Source organism: Sus scrofa, chromosome 10 (assembly GCF_054392235.1).
Source record: "Sus scrofa isolate SSC_HxYL_T2T_F1_AM1 chromosome 10, Sscrofa_HxYL_maternal_Yorkshire_Landrace_v2.0, whole genome shotgun sequence".
Classification (NCBI taxonomy): Eukaryota; Metazoa; Chordata; class Mammalia; order Artiodactyla; family Suidae; genus Sus; species Sus scrofa.
The window spans coordinates 86,067,848-86,084,497 of record NC_139392.1 but is presented as its reverse complement, the minus strand read 5'-3'; the positions used below and the strand labels follow the sequence as shown (position 1 = coordinate 86,084,497).

The 16,650-nt window shown below is 41.8% G+C and overlaps 1 protein-coding gene across 10 annotated transcripts in view; it reads left to right on the top strand.

The window, feature by feature from the left end:
• Positions 1 to 16,650, top strand: part of CAMK1D (calcium/calmodulin dependent protein kinase ID) — a 433,657-nt gene that overhangs the window by 262,515 nt on the left and 154,492 nt on the right. For all 10 annotated transcript variants that reach the window (XM_021063979.2, XM_084978725.1, XM_084978730.1 and 7 more), the window contains 1 exon segment: positions 10,190 to 10,264. In XM_021063979.2, the coding sequence (XP_020919638.1) occupies positions 10,190 to 10,264 (75 nt within the window).

Sequence of the window (16,650 nt, the reverse complement as noted above, 5' to 3'; positions counted from 1 at the left end):
CATGTGGAAGTTCCCAGGTGCCAGGGGTTGACTTGGAGCTTCAGCCAGCAGCCTATGTCACAGCCACAGCCCCCACAAGATCTTAGCAGCATCTGCAACCCTTAACCCACTGAGCAAGGCCCGGGATCGAACTGGCATCCGCATGATTACTAGTCGGGTTCATTACCACTGAGCCACAATGGGAACTCCTGGTCTGTATTCTTAATAGACAAGACCTCTCTCTGTGTAATGTGATACATATATGTGTATATATATAGTATTTTTGCCTCTACTACATGTACATTTGTATACATGTGTCTATAGATAGATAATGAAACCACATAAGTTAATGTTCTTTCACCAAATGAGGAAATCGAGTCAGAAAATATTTAATGACTTGTCCAAAATCTTAGCTGTGTCAGAGTTGAGACCCAGCTTATCTCTTGATCGCTTGAACAGTTAAACTAATCAGTATGTGGTTCTTTGTGTCCAGCATTAGGGATTCATTTTGGTGAACGAGGTGTTGATGATTTTGACCAAGAACCTTCTAAAAACTACCTCTTTGTAAAAGCCTGGCAGTACAACAGTCCATCAGCCTTTCTCTACTTGGGTTCAGTGAGGGAATCAGGCCCTAATTCCCTATGGCGTTTATTTTTTCTGCTGACCTAACTTTCCTCTGCAGCTAGGGTGGTGCCATCCTTGTGGGAATCGAGCAAATAGTCACTCAAATCCTTTTTCTCTGTTCTGTTCAGATGAAGAACCTCAGTTAAGAAAAACTGGAAAGTGTAACAGATCCTCTCATTGTAGCATACTTTTTGAGCTACTTGTTACCAGTTTAACAAATAGCCTTCTAGACTTTTATTCTCTGCATATAAAACCATTTAAATAGGTACATACATATAAACAGATGGATGCAATGCAGTATATACAACAATATGCTGCAAGAACTGGGGTGGGCCAGAAGAGAGGGCGTCAGTCCTGCAAGAAAAGGGAATAGCAAGGGGTTCTCAGTGGAGATGACGTAGAATGGGTCTCAGAGGATGAGTAGTTCAGTAAGAAGACACAAGGGGGAATGGCCACATGGATGTGGCCAGAGAAGAAAGTGTGCTGGGGTGTTCCAGAGCAGGTGGGTCCAGTAAAGTTCTGCTGTGGGGCAGCAGTGTAAGATGAGATGGAATGCGCCAGTGAGGACCAAGCACCATGGGGCCTGTAGGTCATGTCAGGTCCTTAAGACTTTATTTTGTTCTATGGGGCTCCATTGAAGAATGTCCATCCAAGACTTTTTTTTTCTTTTCCTCCTTTTTGGCCACTCTGTGGCATATGGAGTTCCCCAGCCAGGGATCAGGTCTGAGCTGCAGTCAAGACCTAGGCTGCAGCTGTAGCAACACTGGGTCCTTCACCTCTGTGCAAGACTGGGGATTGAACCTGTGTCCCAGGGTTCCCAAGATGCTGTCAGTCCCATTGTGCCGCAGCAGGAACTCCTCCATCCAAGATGTTTGATCAGTTTCGTATTGTGGACTGATGGGTCAGGAAACAGCCTGGAGAAGGGTTAGAAAGAGAACAAGACCAGAGGGCGGATGATGGTTATAAACTGGGAGCGATCATCTGTAAAATAGGAATAATAATGCCTGCTTTATAGTGTCGTGAGAATGAAATGTGATAACATCTGTGAATGTGCCTGTTAAGTTATAAAAAGGAAAGGTATTATTTTTTTTTAAATACCATCTGGCAAATATTTCATCTCTATCACTTTCCCTTGTGACTGACAATATCCTGTTTTCTCAGCATTATTTCCTGTACTGCTTCTAATGAGAGAGAGAGAAAAATCTCTGACCCAAGAAGGGCGGAAATGATTTTGTTTATTTAAAAAAATACAAAACATAGCGTTTACTGAGGCAAGAGTGTTCGCCAAGACATTAGGATGTTCTTCAAGGATGTTTGAGTCGTTGGCCATACCAGAGTCACAGTGTCTTTTTGTGAATGACGTTTAAACTTTCTAAACTGTTTAGGAAAAGAGTAGTGAATGGGTGGTGAAAGACCTCGTCCTTTCACATCTTTGCTCGAGAAGGGTCTGCTTTGCCCCTTCAAGACAGAACTTTTTGAACTGGAGTGTTAACCCGGAAGCGCTTGCGGGAGGAGGACAGGAAGCTGGGCGTGGCTAATTGACATCACTTCCGCCTTGTCGCCATCCTTGCGCCGAGATCCGTTTCTACGCCATCTTTGCTCTGTCTTCACTGTCTCCTGTTTTGCCCCATGTGATTATATTTCCGTCCAGCTCTTACCCTCCTGTGGCCTATTGAACTGGAGGAGTTAAGTGAGCCCGTCCAGAAACCATGCAAAGGAAAGGTGTTTTGTTGCCGTTCCTTCTGATAGTTCTCTTAATGTTCATAATTAATTACTGCCGTGGTTTTCAGCCCCTCCAGATCAGGGAACCATGATGGGGGGAAAACCAGCCCCACATGTTGGACCTTCTCTTTTGTGTTTTTCTAACTTTCCTCATTTTATGTGGAATTCAAAATGTGTGGCTCTTTGAACTGTGGAGAATTAGGCCAGAGGGAGAAATGATGTCACGGTCATTTCGGAGGAGCATGTGTATTCAATAGGATGCCTTGTCCTCCGGGTCCTGATGTTCTCTCCAGCCTGGGGGTTTGGAATGGGGCCTACTTAGGCATTTGGCATGATTTTTTGCATGAATTAACTTTAAAGTGTTTTCCTGGCTCTTTCTGGGATTTTCTGGCTTGGCTGTCAGTAACCATGCAGGCAGAAGCCTGCTTCAGTGTCCATATGCTGTTTTCCCACTCAGCTTTTCTCTCCCTCTCTCTGCCCGGGCCCACTACCCTCTATCCACCTCCTCTGTCCATTATTGGAGATTATGGAGATTTCAGTGTAGATTACCGCCTAAACCATTTACCCTTTTGTAGTAGAGGTACCAGCCAATGTTTATTTTGGGTGTGGGAGATAAGTGATTAAAGTTAAGTGAGGTTCTTTTCATCAGAGTTGCTTTTAGTGATGTTATTCTTCTGAATTATTCATATTTTAAAACTTTGTTTGCTCTTTGGAGGTGAGCATTCCTTATATATGAAGGTCCTGCAGGCTGTGTTTTTGAGAGATCTGAGTGATGACCTACAGGGATGTACCTGTGCAAGGTTAACAGAACCTTGGTTTTCCGTCTGCTTGTGGCTGAGAGGCCCCACCTCTTTCCTCTGTCCATTTTATTCGCCCTTGCGATGTGTTGTTAGTTATAAAATTTAATACCTTGATTTTAGGTGTTATAATTTCTATCAACTTTGAATTTAAATGAACTCCCTGATATTCACATTGAAACTGAGTTAATATGAAGTTATAGCATAAGTGCTTCACCAGGGGCTTGGGAAATAGAATCTTAGCAATTCCATTGACCTTGGAATGACCTTGGAATACTTACTTAGCCTCTTGGGATCTTAGTTTTCCTCCTTTGAAAATGGGGAGAATGATAGCTATTTTGTAGGACTGCCATATTAAATGAAATCCTTAAAAGTACTTAGTGCGTCTTGACACATCGTTAACACTCAGTAAATGGCTCTGTAAGTTGGGCCTAAAGAAAATTATAAAATTAGTTCACTAGTTTTAGATGTGTTATATCCTAGGGGACTAAGGACATTGCATTTATCACAAAAGAGTCATAGGTGAAATGTGTGAAAAAACAATCTGAGAGCTATTGGCAGGTTTTCCAAACATAAGAAAGGTAGACTATGAGCTGTATAGACAGAGAAGCTTGACTCCAGTGCATAGCAAAGTTCTGGAACAGTAAATTAAGCAGTTGGTTTATAACATTTAGTAAAGACTGTAGTTGTTGCTAGGAGTCACCATGGGTTTACCAAGAACAAATCTTCCCAAACATCCATTTCCCTTTCAAATAGTATTACGTGGTGTGTAAAACCGAGAGGTGCCCTTTCAGCAATACATCTAATTGTTGTCCCATAAAACATGGGCTAGATCATAGTACCTCTGGGTTTGCAACCCAGCAGTCATTGAAACCAGCTGATTAATATCTTGGTTTTCTTCATGGGGGTTTCTGGTAGAAAACCATGGAGGTCTGGCCTGTAACTTTCCCACTTAAGACTTTAACGCCAAATTTGGACAAAGGCCTATGGGATGGATGTGTACCGACACAGTGTGCAGTTGGCCCACAGTTGAGAGGGGAGTAAATGTAATAGATGAGAGAGAATCAAAATTCCAGATACATCCAGTCACCCAAAGCATTGCATGGACCCCAAAAGCTTGTATTTTATGAAGCTAAGATGAAGACATTAAGCTCAAAAGGTCAGTCCTGAGTAAAGGAGATCTTGTTTGGTAGAAGTTCAGGTAAAAATGACCTTGTTATTTAATCGACAAACTTTATAGTCTTCCATTTATCCATCCATCCATCCATCCATCCATCCATCCAAGAAATAGGTATTGGAAGTACTACCTGCCATGCACTTTTCTTAGCATTGGGAAGACAGTAGTGAACAAAATAATCAAAAATCCCTGCCTCCATGGAGCTTACACTCTATATGCCAACAGTTGTGCAGCTGCCTAAATAATGAATCTAAAGCTAGGCTTTATTTCTGAAAGTTTGATATCCAGCTCATGATGGTTAATAGTTATTCATACCCTACTTTTGGTGCTCTATTTTATACTGGGATCCTTACTTTCAGTTCAGGATGCTATAATCTGAACAAACAGGAGTGACCGTAACATGATGAGAGGACCATAAACCATATTGGAGGAGAATTGGTTGGTGATAAGAAGGGTAAACTAAGTAGGGAAATTACATTCCTCAAATATTTGCAGGATGTATGAGAGGAGGGTGTATGTTTGTTCTGTGTTGCTCCCGAGAGTCCACTGATTATAACGAGGCTGATTTCTAACAAACATAAGAAGGATTGGCTGGGATGCGTGTGGCTGCAGCTGGATGCCCACCTCTGTGAGCTCCACGAGGGCTGACATGTCCCTTTCGTGATTCCTAGTTGTGTACCTGGCCCCTGGTGGGCTGCCGGAGGCCAGCTCCAACAACCAGGTCCGGCAGCCAGGGTGTATACATCCTGATAGGAGATGGACAGAGTCGGCGAAAGAAATGGAGACGCCTCTTTGTCCCTTCTTTCAGGGCGCTGGACTGCTCAAATTTTATTAGCATAAGTGGTTGATTATATAGACAGTTTTTCACTACAGATTACATCATAGTGTTAAAAGTATATTGGTTAACTGTTAGGTTTTGTTTTTTGATCACATGGTACAGTAGCACTACGTCATGGTCTAAAATCTTCAGTTTAACTAAGTTTAGTGAGTACAATTCAAGGACAGACAGGCACAGCATATCATGTGGGAAAGGGGAGACCCAGCACAAACCATCTCATGGCCAGCCAGTTCCCCCAAGCTGAAGAAGTTACAGACACACAAAATCTTGTCTTCAGACTAGTGTCTGTCTTCATAGTGTCCTTGGCAGGGAGACAGTGTGAGAAAATACAAATCAACTTAGCTAGCTTCCACTAAAAGTTTCTAAAATCAAGGACAAAACTCATAGCTGGGTTTCTTTTAGTCATGAATAATATATGTCTAACATCTATAGACCTCATTAAAATCCTAACTCTAAAGTTTACTGTATAACTAGTTAGTAGATAAACACTATGGTTTTAATTAAGTTGGATTTAAATAGGGGAAAGTCCTTTAGAATGAAATTCTTCTTATTATTGTAATTTTGTTAAATCACAAATCACTACAGGAAAATAAGAGTGGGAAATGAGATTAATAAGCAAATAATCAGGAGAGACTGAGGAAAACCTGAACAGCAAGTGAATAACAGAAAAGACTAAGTTATCCATGAAATAATCCCCACTCAGCAACGCAAAATGGAAATTGCTTCCTGGAAAATTCAGTTCGCCACCAGAGTCAGCAGGCAAGCCTTATTGTCTTCTGGGGCCTGTCTTCGGAATTGCGCCGTGCAGCCAGGCATCCCCTTATTTAGGAACCTACCCTTGGAAACGCCCCGTTCAGACAGGTCCCTTTTTCTGATTAGGAGTCTGTCCTCGGAATGGCACCATTCAGACAAGCTCCCTTCCTCGGCTCTTTGCGTCTTCTCGGCTCCCCGCATCGGGCGTCCAGAGGTGTGTGTAGATGGGTGTTTACATGGCATTTTGTGAAGACAAGCTAGGTGCTGAAATGATGTTAAAATTTTAAGTTAGCTTTTTTATATCTTAAGGAATCTGATGGTGGAATAAAGTACATGAGAACAGCTGTGGGAGCCCCAAGTTTTCTTCTGTCACTTTTTAACATAAGTTTAATCAAGCCACCTTTCTTAAGAGACATTTAAGAGGCCATTTTAGGACTTCTTTGAAATTTCTGGTGTGCTTATTCACACATTACCCAACCCAGCTCCACCTCCACTGTTTTTTGAACCTGTCTCCCTGATTCGGATCCACAGCCTTGCTTTCTCTGGACTTAACAGCAGTTCTGAAGAGTATAAGCTTTTTTTTTTTTTTTGTCTTTTAGGGCTGCACCCACAGCATACGGAGGTTCCCAGGCTAGGGGTCTAATCGGAGCTACAGTTGCTGGTCTACACCACAGTCACAGCAACGCCAGATCCAATCCACATCTGCGACCTACATCACAGCTTATGACAGAGGGATCCTTAACCCACTGAGCAAGGCCAGGGATCGAACCTGCAACCTCTTGGTTCCTAGTTGGATTCATTGCCACTGTGCCATGATGGGAACTCCGAGTATAGCATTTAATTCTTCCTTAATTGTTTCATGGGTCTCTCCATCAAGGTGATAAGAGTTTTGAGGGCAAAACCTTATTTTCTTTGTTTCATGTATTCTCCCAGACATGGAGCAGAAAGTCAGAAAGTGACAGTCGCTTGCTTGCTGGATTCATGAACTAAGAGGGGTCGTCAGTAGCAATGCCACTTCAGCCACTGTCAGAATCCCTGAAAGACACAGCAGGTTAAATAGACTTTTTAATTTCTCTGTTGCCTTGGCATCCAAAGAAAGGACTTATATTCTTAATTTATTGGAGTCTCCTATTCTGGCTGGGCAAGTGCCTGTTCCCTAGTTGAGTCTTTGTATATTGTTGAATCAGTATTAATGGCTCTAGCCCAGGGCTCAAATTGTCTTCTTGGCTAAACCTCTGAGGGAGCTGACTCCAGGTACAAACCACTAAGCCCAGTTTGGAGGCTCATGGACGGTGATTCATGGACCCAAGGTGGCCAGATCTAGCCCCCAGTTACATTTGAATTTCAGATAAACAACAGTGCAATGTTGGGGACATACTTATAAAGTATTCATTGTTTATCCAGAATTGAATATACCTGGGTGCCCTGCATTTTATCTGGCAGCTCTACATAGAAACCCCATTCCTTTCACATTCCCGTAAGTCTAAGCTCTTAATCAACTCCCAAATTAACTTCACTGAAAATATTTGTGCCCGAGTGATTGAGTCCAGTGACTTTTTTTTTTTTAATTAAAAAAGAGAAAAATACAGAGGTTCTCTTGTGGCTCAGCAGGTTAAGAACCTGACATAGTGTCCATGAGGATGCAGGTTCCATCCCTGGCCTTGCTCAGTGGATTAAAGATCCAGCATTGCCACAAGTCACAGATGGGTCTATGGGTCGCAGATGAGACTTGGATCCAGTGTTGCCATGGCTGTGGCTGTGGTGTAGAGCAGTGGCTGCAGCTCTGATTTGATCCCTAGCCTGGGACCTTCCATCTGCAGCAGGTGTGGCCCTAAAAAGGCAGGGGGGGGGGAGGGAAAATTCATATGCTGTTTACTGTGTTGGGTCATATTCTTCCAGGTATATCCAGTAGTGATAATTCCACGAACATCTAGGATCTCAGCCATCCCAAATTAATCTCTCATCGTTTACTTGGTGGCATATGCCATGTTTCTGCTGTTCTTTTGCTCAGGGACCACAGAAACCACTGCTAACAAATAAATAATTAGTGCCTCCACATTGGAATTGGGTGAAATGTGAATGTGATATCATGTCTTCCCATTTCTCTCACACAGGCTGCATCGACTAATAAGAGCTGTAGCAATCAAAGCAAGGCATTGCCTCTCAGTTAATTATTTTGTTCTCTTCCTTCATCTGCTCAAAGGGAGGATAATATTCCAGTTGTTCCACCTTATAAACTTCTCTTGAGGGGAAGACATCACACACTTAAGAAAATTGCTTCCATTTCCCCTAAATAAATAATGACTATGGCTCTTCAGTAGCGAAAGCCTTAAATATCATATATTCATTCAGCAAACATTATCGAGCAGCTCTATGCTAGGTACTAAGGGCACACAATGAATACGATGCAGGCACTGCTTTCAAGGTTCACAGGAATCTGCACGTTAAATGCTTGCTTTTAAATGGCTCAGCAGTCATTTCAGAGAGAAAGCTTGTGGAAAGAGCTAATTAGCTCCCAGAGTAATGAAATGATTTTTTTCTCAACCGCTTTAAATAAACATCAAGCCTTACATTTTGAGCAGAAGCTATTCCTAATCGGTAGATCGGGGGCTGGAACTAGGCTGTTTCTTTCTCCTGGGTTGTGTAGTTAGGACTTTGCTGCTCCCTGCGTGGCTGGCCCACAGACCAGCAGCATCTGTCCCTTCCCTTCAACTCCTGCGAGCCTGATGGACGTACATTCTCAGGCCCCTCCCTGGACCCACTGAAGCAGAATGTGCAGTGGGGACCAGCAGTGGGACCAGAACCCCAGGTGGTTTGTTTGCACACTGACGTTTGAGAAACGCTGGTTTAATACAGAATTTCTCCAGCTCTACTTTGTGCAGACTCATCATCTGAGGATCTTGTTAAAACAGATTCTGGGGTTTCAGCCTTAGGGATTCTGAATCTAGGTGGTGGAGCCTTGCCTGAGAATTTGCGTTTCTCACTGTCTCCCAGGAGATTCTGGTGCCGCCAATTTGGGAACCACCCTTGGGGTAGCACCAGTCTAGTTTGCTGGGGGACTGAATTGCCCTTTCTTGGTGATGGTAACTAGAACCTCAATGAGGAAGTGGGTCTGGTTTTCCATTGTTTACACTGGAGTCATGAACATGACAACGAAACCGTTCCTGGGGACATCTAGTCGGTTATGGGGATGGATTTGCATATAGTGGACTGTTTAAACCAGTCTGTGGTCATTGTGAAACCACAGAAGAGGGAGTGATTAAATTCTTCTTGGGGCTCTGCCATCTGACGTTGGGCTCTGAAAGATGATGGGACTTTGGCCCATTCCTGGGATTCATATAAATAAATATGGGAAGGCTGGGATATACATGAATCAGTAATAGCAATCTGCGGGGGGGGGGGTGGACTCAGTGTCCCCTGCAAACCATCTCTGAAGGTTCTGCTTGGCCATGAAAGCTTTTAAAGGAGAAAGGGAAGTCATCTCAGTTGACCACTGACTTAGGGGTCAGAGTCATTGCCATCCCCTACTGTAGGCTTGTGACCTTTCCTTAGATGCTGTCGTGTTCACACAGTTTGTTTGCAGGAGTGCTGAAGGGGAAGCCAGAGAAGAGAGCTGGTCATCCATTCCCTCCTTATTCTTCCTTTTCTACTTCTTTGATCTATAGAAAGAACCAACACGTTAGGCAGGGTTATTGTGTGATCAAAAATTTGAAAGGCATGCTGTGACTGGAGATGAGTCGAGCATGGAGGTGCCTAGTTTAAGACTAGTGACAAGATAAAAGAGCTCTTTCCTGACAAAAGTTCCTTGCAAGATGGGTCTGGGGAAAAGTTTGCGGACGAGATTGAGAGGAGTCTTAAAAAGGTCACATTAAAGAGTTCAAAATCGGGAGTTCCAGTCGTGGCGCAGTGGTTAACGAATCTGACTAGGAACCGTGAGGTTGCGGGTTCGATCCCTGTCCTTGCTCAGTGGGTTAAGGATCCAGCGTTGCCGTGAGCTGTGGTGTAGGTTGCAGACGTGGCTCAGATCCCGAGTTGCTGTGGCTCTGGTGTAGGCCGGCAGCTACAGCTCCAATTAGACCCCTAGCCTGGGAACCTCCATATGCCGTGAGAGCGGCCCACGAAATGGCAAAAAAAGACAAAAAAAAAAAAAAAAAAAAAGTTCAAAATCTTAGAAATTTCTGCTGTAATGACATCTGCTGTTTTTTTTCTTTTCTTTTTTTTTTTTTTTACTTTAAAAAAAAGCTTTCAAGTCTCATTGTACTAACTATTCCGTATATGTGCTTTTTTTTGTTGTTTCAGGATTAAGCATGAAAACATTGTGGCCCTGGAAGACATTTATGAAAGCCCGAATCACTTGTACTTGGTCATGCAGCTGTAAGTACCTTGTTTCCTTGATGAGTGCACAACCAGGGTTTGCAAACTCAAATGCCTAAAGGGCCGGCTGGTAAAATAAACAAGTGGGCTTTATTTCTAACAGGGCAGGGTGAGAACTCTGGGGCTTTGGGGAAGAATGAGTCCATCTAAAGACAGTGGGCCAGACACAGGAGGCTGCAGGCCTTACTTGGTCTCATCTGTAGCTACTGGACCAGACTGAAAACCTAGAGTCCTCACGATGGACTCTGACGCCACTATTGCAGGGCTACATGTAGGTTGTCTCTTTTGTTTTTTAACATGCGGGATCCAAATGGGGCTTCCTGAAAAGACTTCCGTGGGCCCGCTGTGAAGTACACTCTGCTCCTGTCTCCAGGAGCAACTCCTACCCTTGTCTTCATTTCTGGGGAGCCTGGGGGAGGGCAGCAGATGGTAGCTAAGTGTTCGGTCCCTTCCCTTCCACTCCTTTGTGGGCAGGTAAATAAACATGTGATCCGTGCCAGATATAAGAGACGTATAATTGGCATCGGACTATGACCTCATCACCCCCTTTAGAATACTTCTGCATTCCAGTAATTCTGGAGATGACTAGACGGTGGCGGAAACAAAAAAGCTGAATCTCTACGTAGAGATTCTACTTGAACGTGGTTTTCTTTCTTTCTTCTTTTTTTTTTTTCTTCAATGTGAGATAAAATTAGTCTCCTCACTTACACAAACGCTTTATTCTAAGTGATGTTACTTGTAGGAGTTTCCTGGGCCTGAATTTGTTGTAATTAAATGATGGAAGCTGTGTCAGAGTGGTGTGTTTTCACCAGGACCTGAGTCAGTTCTGGATCCGTGCTCATGAGCTTAATGACCAAAGAGGATTGTTGTCGAAGTTCAGAAAATATACCTAAATTTCATTATTTATGAATGATTTTCAGACTTTGGATTTCCAGAGGTATTTGGAAGATTTGAGTGTCAAGCTAACAATTTATTTTTCATCTATTTTCCTTTTCCTTATACATGTTTAAACAATATATTAACTTGGAATCATATTAGGATGTAAGCACATGTTCATCAACGTATTTATTTAATCTTTCATTATCTTGAATGTATTTTTAGCAGATAGTGACATTTTCTGTATAAGCATTTTAAAAAGTGTCCCCATTGGAAGCATTCGATTTTTCTCTGACAAATGATAGTCGTGGGTGGTGAGCAGCAGTTTCACAGATTTGTGTGTTGTTTCAACCATGAGACGGGCAGTTACTGCTGGTTCCGTGTTGATTTTCAGTGGCATAAGTGTGATTTTTCCTAGTTCCTTGCTGTTCCATTATATGATTTACCACACTGGTTCTTCCTAGAAAGTGGTGGCTCTCCCCAAATCTGATAGACTCCCCAGAGCTCATATGACTTTGTTTTATACAGAATCTATTTTTAAAGTAGCAGGTGAATTACTTTGCCACCAAATAACGACCACCCCAAATAATGGGAAAATAGGACACTTTGGTAACAAGAAGCCCCACAAACTGTCAGCAGTATATTTAAATGTGTGCTTTTTTTTTTTTAATGGGTGATGCAAAAAACAAGGTATTAATATTTGAATCCAAAGCTGTGTGGATTCACTTGCTTTAAGTTCTCTGTTTATGGAACTGTCAGTAAAAAAAAAAAAAAAATGAGTGGAAAGCACCCCAAATGTATGGGTCTCAGCTCTGCCTCTTACTAGTTGGGTGAATTTGAGGAAATAATGGGGCCTCTCTCAGTATCAGTTTCCTTAATGGAAAAAATTTACATGATAGTAATATTTACATAGAGGGCTGTTGTGAATACTCATTGAGAAAAACGTGTGGGAAATAGTCCGTCACAAATAATATCCTCAGTGCAGACTCCTTTATGGAATTAGATCATTTTGTCCATCAGTTTATCTCTGCAGGTGGTTTTAAATTTTACGAGATAAAGTTCAAGTACATTTGACTTCTGCCTTTCTAAGCAACTTGATTGTGTACTTAACCAGCAGAAGCGTATGGAAAGATAGGTTGGCAGCACAAGAAAGTGACTGGATCGGGATGAACTTGGAAACGAAGTCGTATGGTGGCACGGCTGTCCCCACTCCTTCACGGAGCCTTTCTAGCTTAGATCTCTCCTCTCTTTTGCAACTGTCCCCAAACTTCCTTCATATGGACTGCACTCATTCAGAAGTTGTGTTAATGCAGAGAGAAATCGGGCTAGAATTCACTTGCAGGGGTCACTGTATGAGGTTGGTCAGGCAAATTAATCACAAAATTCAGAGCTAGAGGCCGTGAATGTTTGGAAGAAACTGCTTCCATGCATGATTAAGCAGTTGAGAGGCACTATTAACCCAAACTTTGGATCCGCTAATTACAAGCTGTTCACGTGTATAAATTCTTTTCTCATTGGTTCTCATTACTTTTTTAAAAAGTCAACTTTATTGAGGTATAATTTACATACAATTAATGACACCCATCAAAACTGAACATTTCAGTGATGAATGTGAGAGAATCAGAGACCCAGCACCGCAGTCAAGCACAGAATATTCCATCAGCCCTGAGATCCTTTGTGGTCCTCTCTTCCTTCTCCCCACCCAGGAGGCAGCCACTTTCACTCAGAGATTATTGTTCATCTTCTAAAATATTATGTGAGTGGGATTGTATAGAAGGCCACTTTGGAGTCTGACTTATTACGCTCAACACAGTTGTTGACATTCACTCACATACTAGCAGGATCTGAAGTTTGTTCCTTTTAGGTGCCGAGTAGTATTTCTTCGTTGTGGGTATTTCACATTCTATCCATTTACCATGTTTGCTAGACTCGTTTGTGCTGGTCTCAGCCTATCGGCAATGACCAGTGTTGTGGCCGGACCATGTTGCGGTTCTCGTTGTGACTGCAAGATGCCCATAGCAGTAACCATTGGGGAACTTTGAAAGGAGAAAGGTACCTTACAAGACCTGGAAATTACATAGCACACCTGGGGCCCTGTAGTGTAGTGGGGGAGAGAAGACAGCGAGGGAGGGAGGGATGGGGTGGGGGGGTAGAGAGAGAGAGAGGAGGGAAGGAGAAACAGATTGGTGTTCTGCTTTTATTGGGGCCCGGGGAGGGGTACTGGGGTTTCGATGGCCCACTTCTTTGCTGGTGAATTTAAAATAGAACAGTGGAAATTTAAAGCATGTGAAGAGGGGGTGTTCCCATTGTGGTGAAGCTGAAACAAATCTGACTAGTATCCACGAGGATGTGGGTTCAATCCCTGGCCTCATTCAGTGGATTGGGGATCCGTTGTTGCTATGAGCTGTGGTGTAGGTCGCAGTCACGGCTCGGATCCAGTGTTACTGTAGCTGTGGTGTAGGCTGGTAGCTGTAGCTCTCATTGGACCCCTAGACTGAGAACAAGAGAAACAACCAAGTAGCTCAACTGTTTCTTGAAATCAACCAAGATCTCTAAAACAAGGGGCCTGAGTGTGGGAAGTGGTCCTGGCTCTTGATCTGGTCTTGTGGCGGGCAGCGTGTGTATGTGAGATCACCTTTTTTGAAGAGGACGCTTCCGTCATCGAAGCTTAAGTCAGGCGCTTGCACTACGCAAAGGGAAACAACTATATGGGCTTACGCTGCATAGACACAGGGTTGTTTGCAGTTTGAGGGCTCTTAGGAATAGAGCTGCTATGAGCCTTCATCGCAAGCCTCTGTGTGGACCTGTGTTTGGGTGAAGACCTAGGAGCAGAATGAGGAGGAGGAACTTTTATGTGGAACTTTTTGAGAAACTGTCAGACAGTTTTCCAAAGCGGTCTTACCATTTTGCATTTTTGGCAAAAGCACATGTCAAGTTCCTGTTGTCCTGCATTCTCGTCAACACTTGATAATGTCTTTTCAGCTTTAGCCATTTTAGTGGGTGTGTATGGTATCTCATAGTGCTTTTCATTTGCATTTCTGGCAAGTCTTTAAAATCAGCAAGTGTTATTTTTAATTTTTTTTATTCTTTTTTAAAAATTGTTTTGGATATTCTAGATTATGTGCATTTTCATATAAACTTTAAAATCAGCTTATATTCCCCCACCCACAATGCTATGGGAATTTTGTTTGGGGTTGTATTCAGTCTCTATCTCTGGGAACAATTGACAATTAAAAAATTGAACCTTTAAATCCTTAAACACAAGCAGTCTCTCCACTTAATTAGATCTTCCGTTTCTCTTAAAATTTTTATTGTTTTTAGCATGTAAGTCTTCCATATCTTTGTTGAATTTATGCTGAAATATATATATATATATATATATATATATATTTAGTGATTTTTATTTTTTCCGTCATAGCTGGTTTGCAGTGTTCTGTCAATTTTCTACTGTACAGCAAGGTGACCCAGTTATACATACATACATATCGTGTGTGTATATATATATATTCTTTTTCTCACATTATCATGCTCTGTCATAAGTGACTAGATATAGTTCCCAGTGCTGTACAGCAGGATCTCATTCCTTATCCATTCCAAAGGCACTAGTTTTCATCTCTTAATCCCAAATTCCCAGTCCCTCCTGCTCCCTCCCCCTCGGCAATCACAAGTCTGTTCTTCACGTCCATGATTTTCATTTCTGTGGAAAGGTTCATGTGTACCATATATTAGGTTCCAGATATTAGCAATATCATATGCTATTTGTCTTTCTTTTTCTGACGTACTTCACTCAGGATGAGAGCCTCTAGTTCCTGTTCCTGCAAATGGCATTTTGTTCTTTTTTATGGCTGAGTAGTATTCCATTGTGTATATATATCACATCTTTTTAATCCATTCATCTGTTGATGGACATTTAGGTTGTTTCCATGTCTGGGCTATTGTGAATAGTGCTGCACTGAACACACAGGTGCATGTGTCTTTTTCACGGAAAGTTTTGTCCAGATATATGCCCAAGAGTGGGATTGTGGGGTCATATGGTAGTTCTATATTTAGTTTTCTAAGGTGCCTCCATACTGTTTTCCATAGTGTTTGTACCAGTTTACATTCCCACCAACAGTGCAGGAGGATTCCCTTTTCTTCATACCCTCTCCATCGTTTGTTATTTGTGGACATGTTAATGATGGCCATTCTGACTTGTGGGAGGGGGTACCTCGTGGTTTTGATTTGCATTTCTCTAATAATCAGTGATGTGAAGCATTTTTTCATGTGCTTGTTGGCCATCTGTATATCTTCCTTGGAGAACTGTCTAGTCAAGTCTTCTGCCCATTTTTCCATTGGGTGGTTGGCTTTTTTGCTGTTGAGTTGTATAAATTGTATATTTTAGAGATAAAGCCCTTGTCAGTTGCATCATTTGAAACTATTTTCTCCCATTCTGTAAGTTGTCTGAAATATATTTTTTCGATCCTGTTGTAAATGAGTTTCTACTTCATTTTTCCAGTAACTTGCTACTATTATATAAAAATACAATTGATTTTTGTACATTAACCTACAACCTCGCTATATTCACTTACTGGTTATCGTAGTTGTTTTGTGAATTTCTTAGCATTTTCTGTCTAAACAATCATGCCATCTGCATTCATATTAGTTCTGGTTGGTCCCCAAAGGAATTCTATTTGGTAAAAGCATTGACAATTTAGTCTTAAATATTAAGTGTAATTTAATGTCATAATTGTATTTCTTTAAAATGTTTTATGTTAGCTGTTTTGAAAATTCAAATTGACCTCTCTCTTATTCCTTCCTCTCCTCCTCTTGTTGTGTAAATCAGTAAGGTTTGTGGGTTTTTTTGTTTTTTGTTTTTTAAGCAATAGCAGAAAAGAAAGAAAGAGAAAAGAAAGAAGGAAGAAGGAAAAAAAGCAATGATGGAAAACTCTTGTATCAGAATATAATTTTGGGAAAAGCTCTGGTTTGGTTTGAGGATTTTGTGGGCTTTATTGTTATTTTGTATTATTGTGTTTTGGTTTTTTTGAGACCCCTGGATCTTTTCTGCCTGGGTCAGTGGAAGGTGGGTTTGAGGTTGGTTGGGGTTTTGGGGGTTTGTTTTTGTTTTTTTAAGAGTTTAGAATGTGCTCCATTTCTAAATACTTGGGGCGGCTCTAGAACATGACATTTGAAGGGAACTATATTTCACAATATTTGTGCCTGGGAGGTTTCTGGTTTCCTAGGAAACGTCATCTTGGGCACTGACACTCAGATATAATAGGGGATGCTCAGCACCCTAATTTTATTACTTAGCTAATTGCTATTTCGAATCTGGGCAGTGTAGCATTTTTGTTCCTCTGCTGCTGCAGCACAAGAGACTTGATTGTTTATGGAGGTCTATATTTAAATTTTATTTGGGTTTGGGACAAATATCTTTTTTTTTTTTTCCAGAATGCTACGTTTTGGAACATTCTTCTCTTTTTTAGTTCTTTTCTTATTATTATTGAGAGATAATTGACTTATGTTTTTTTGGT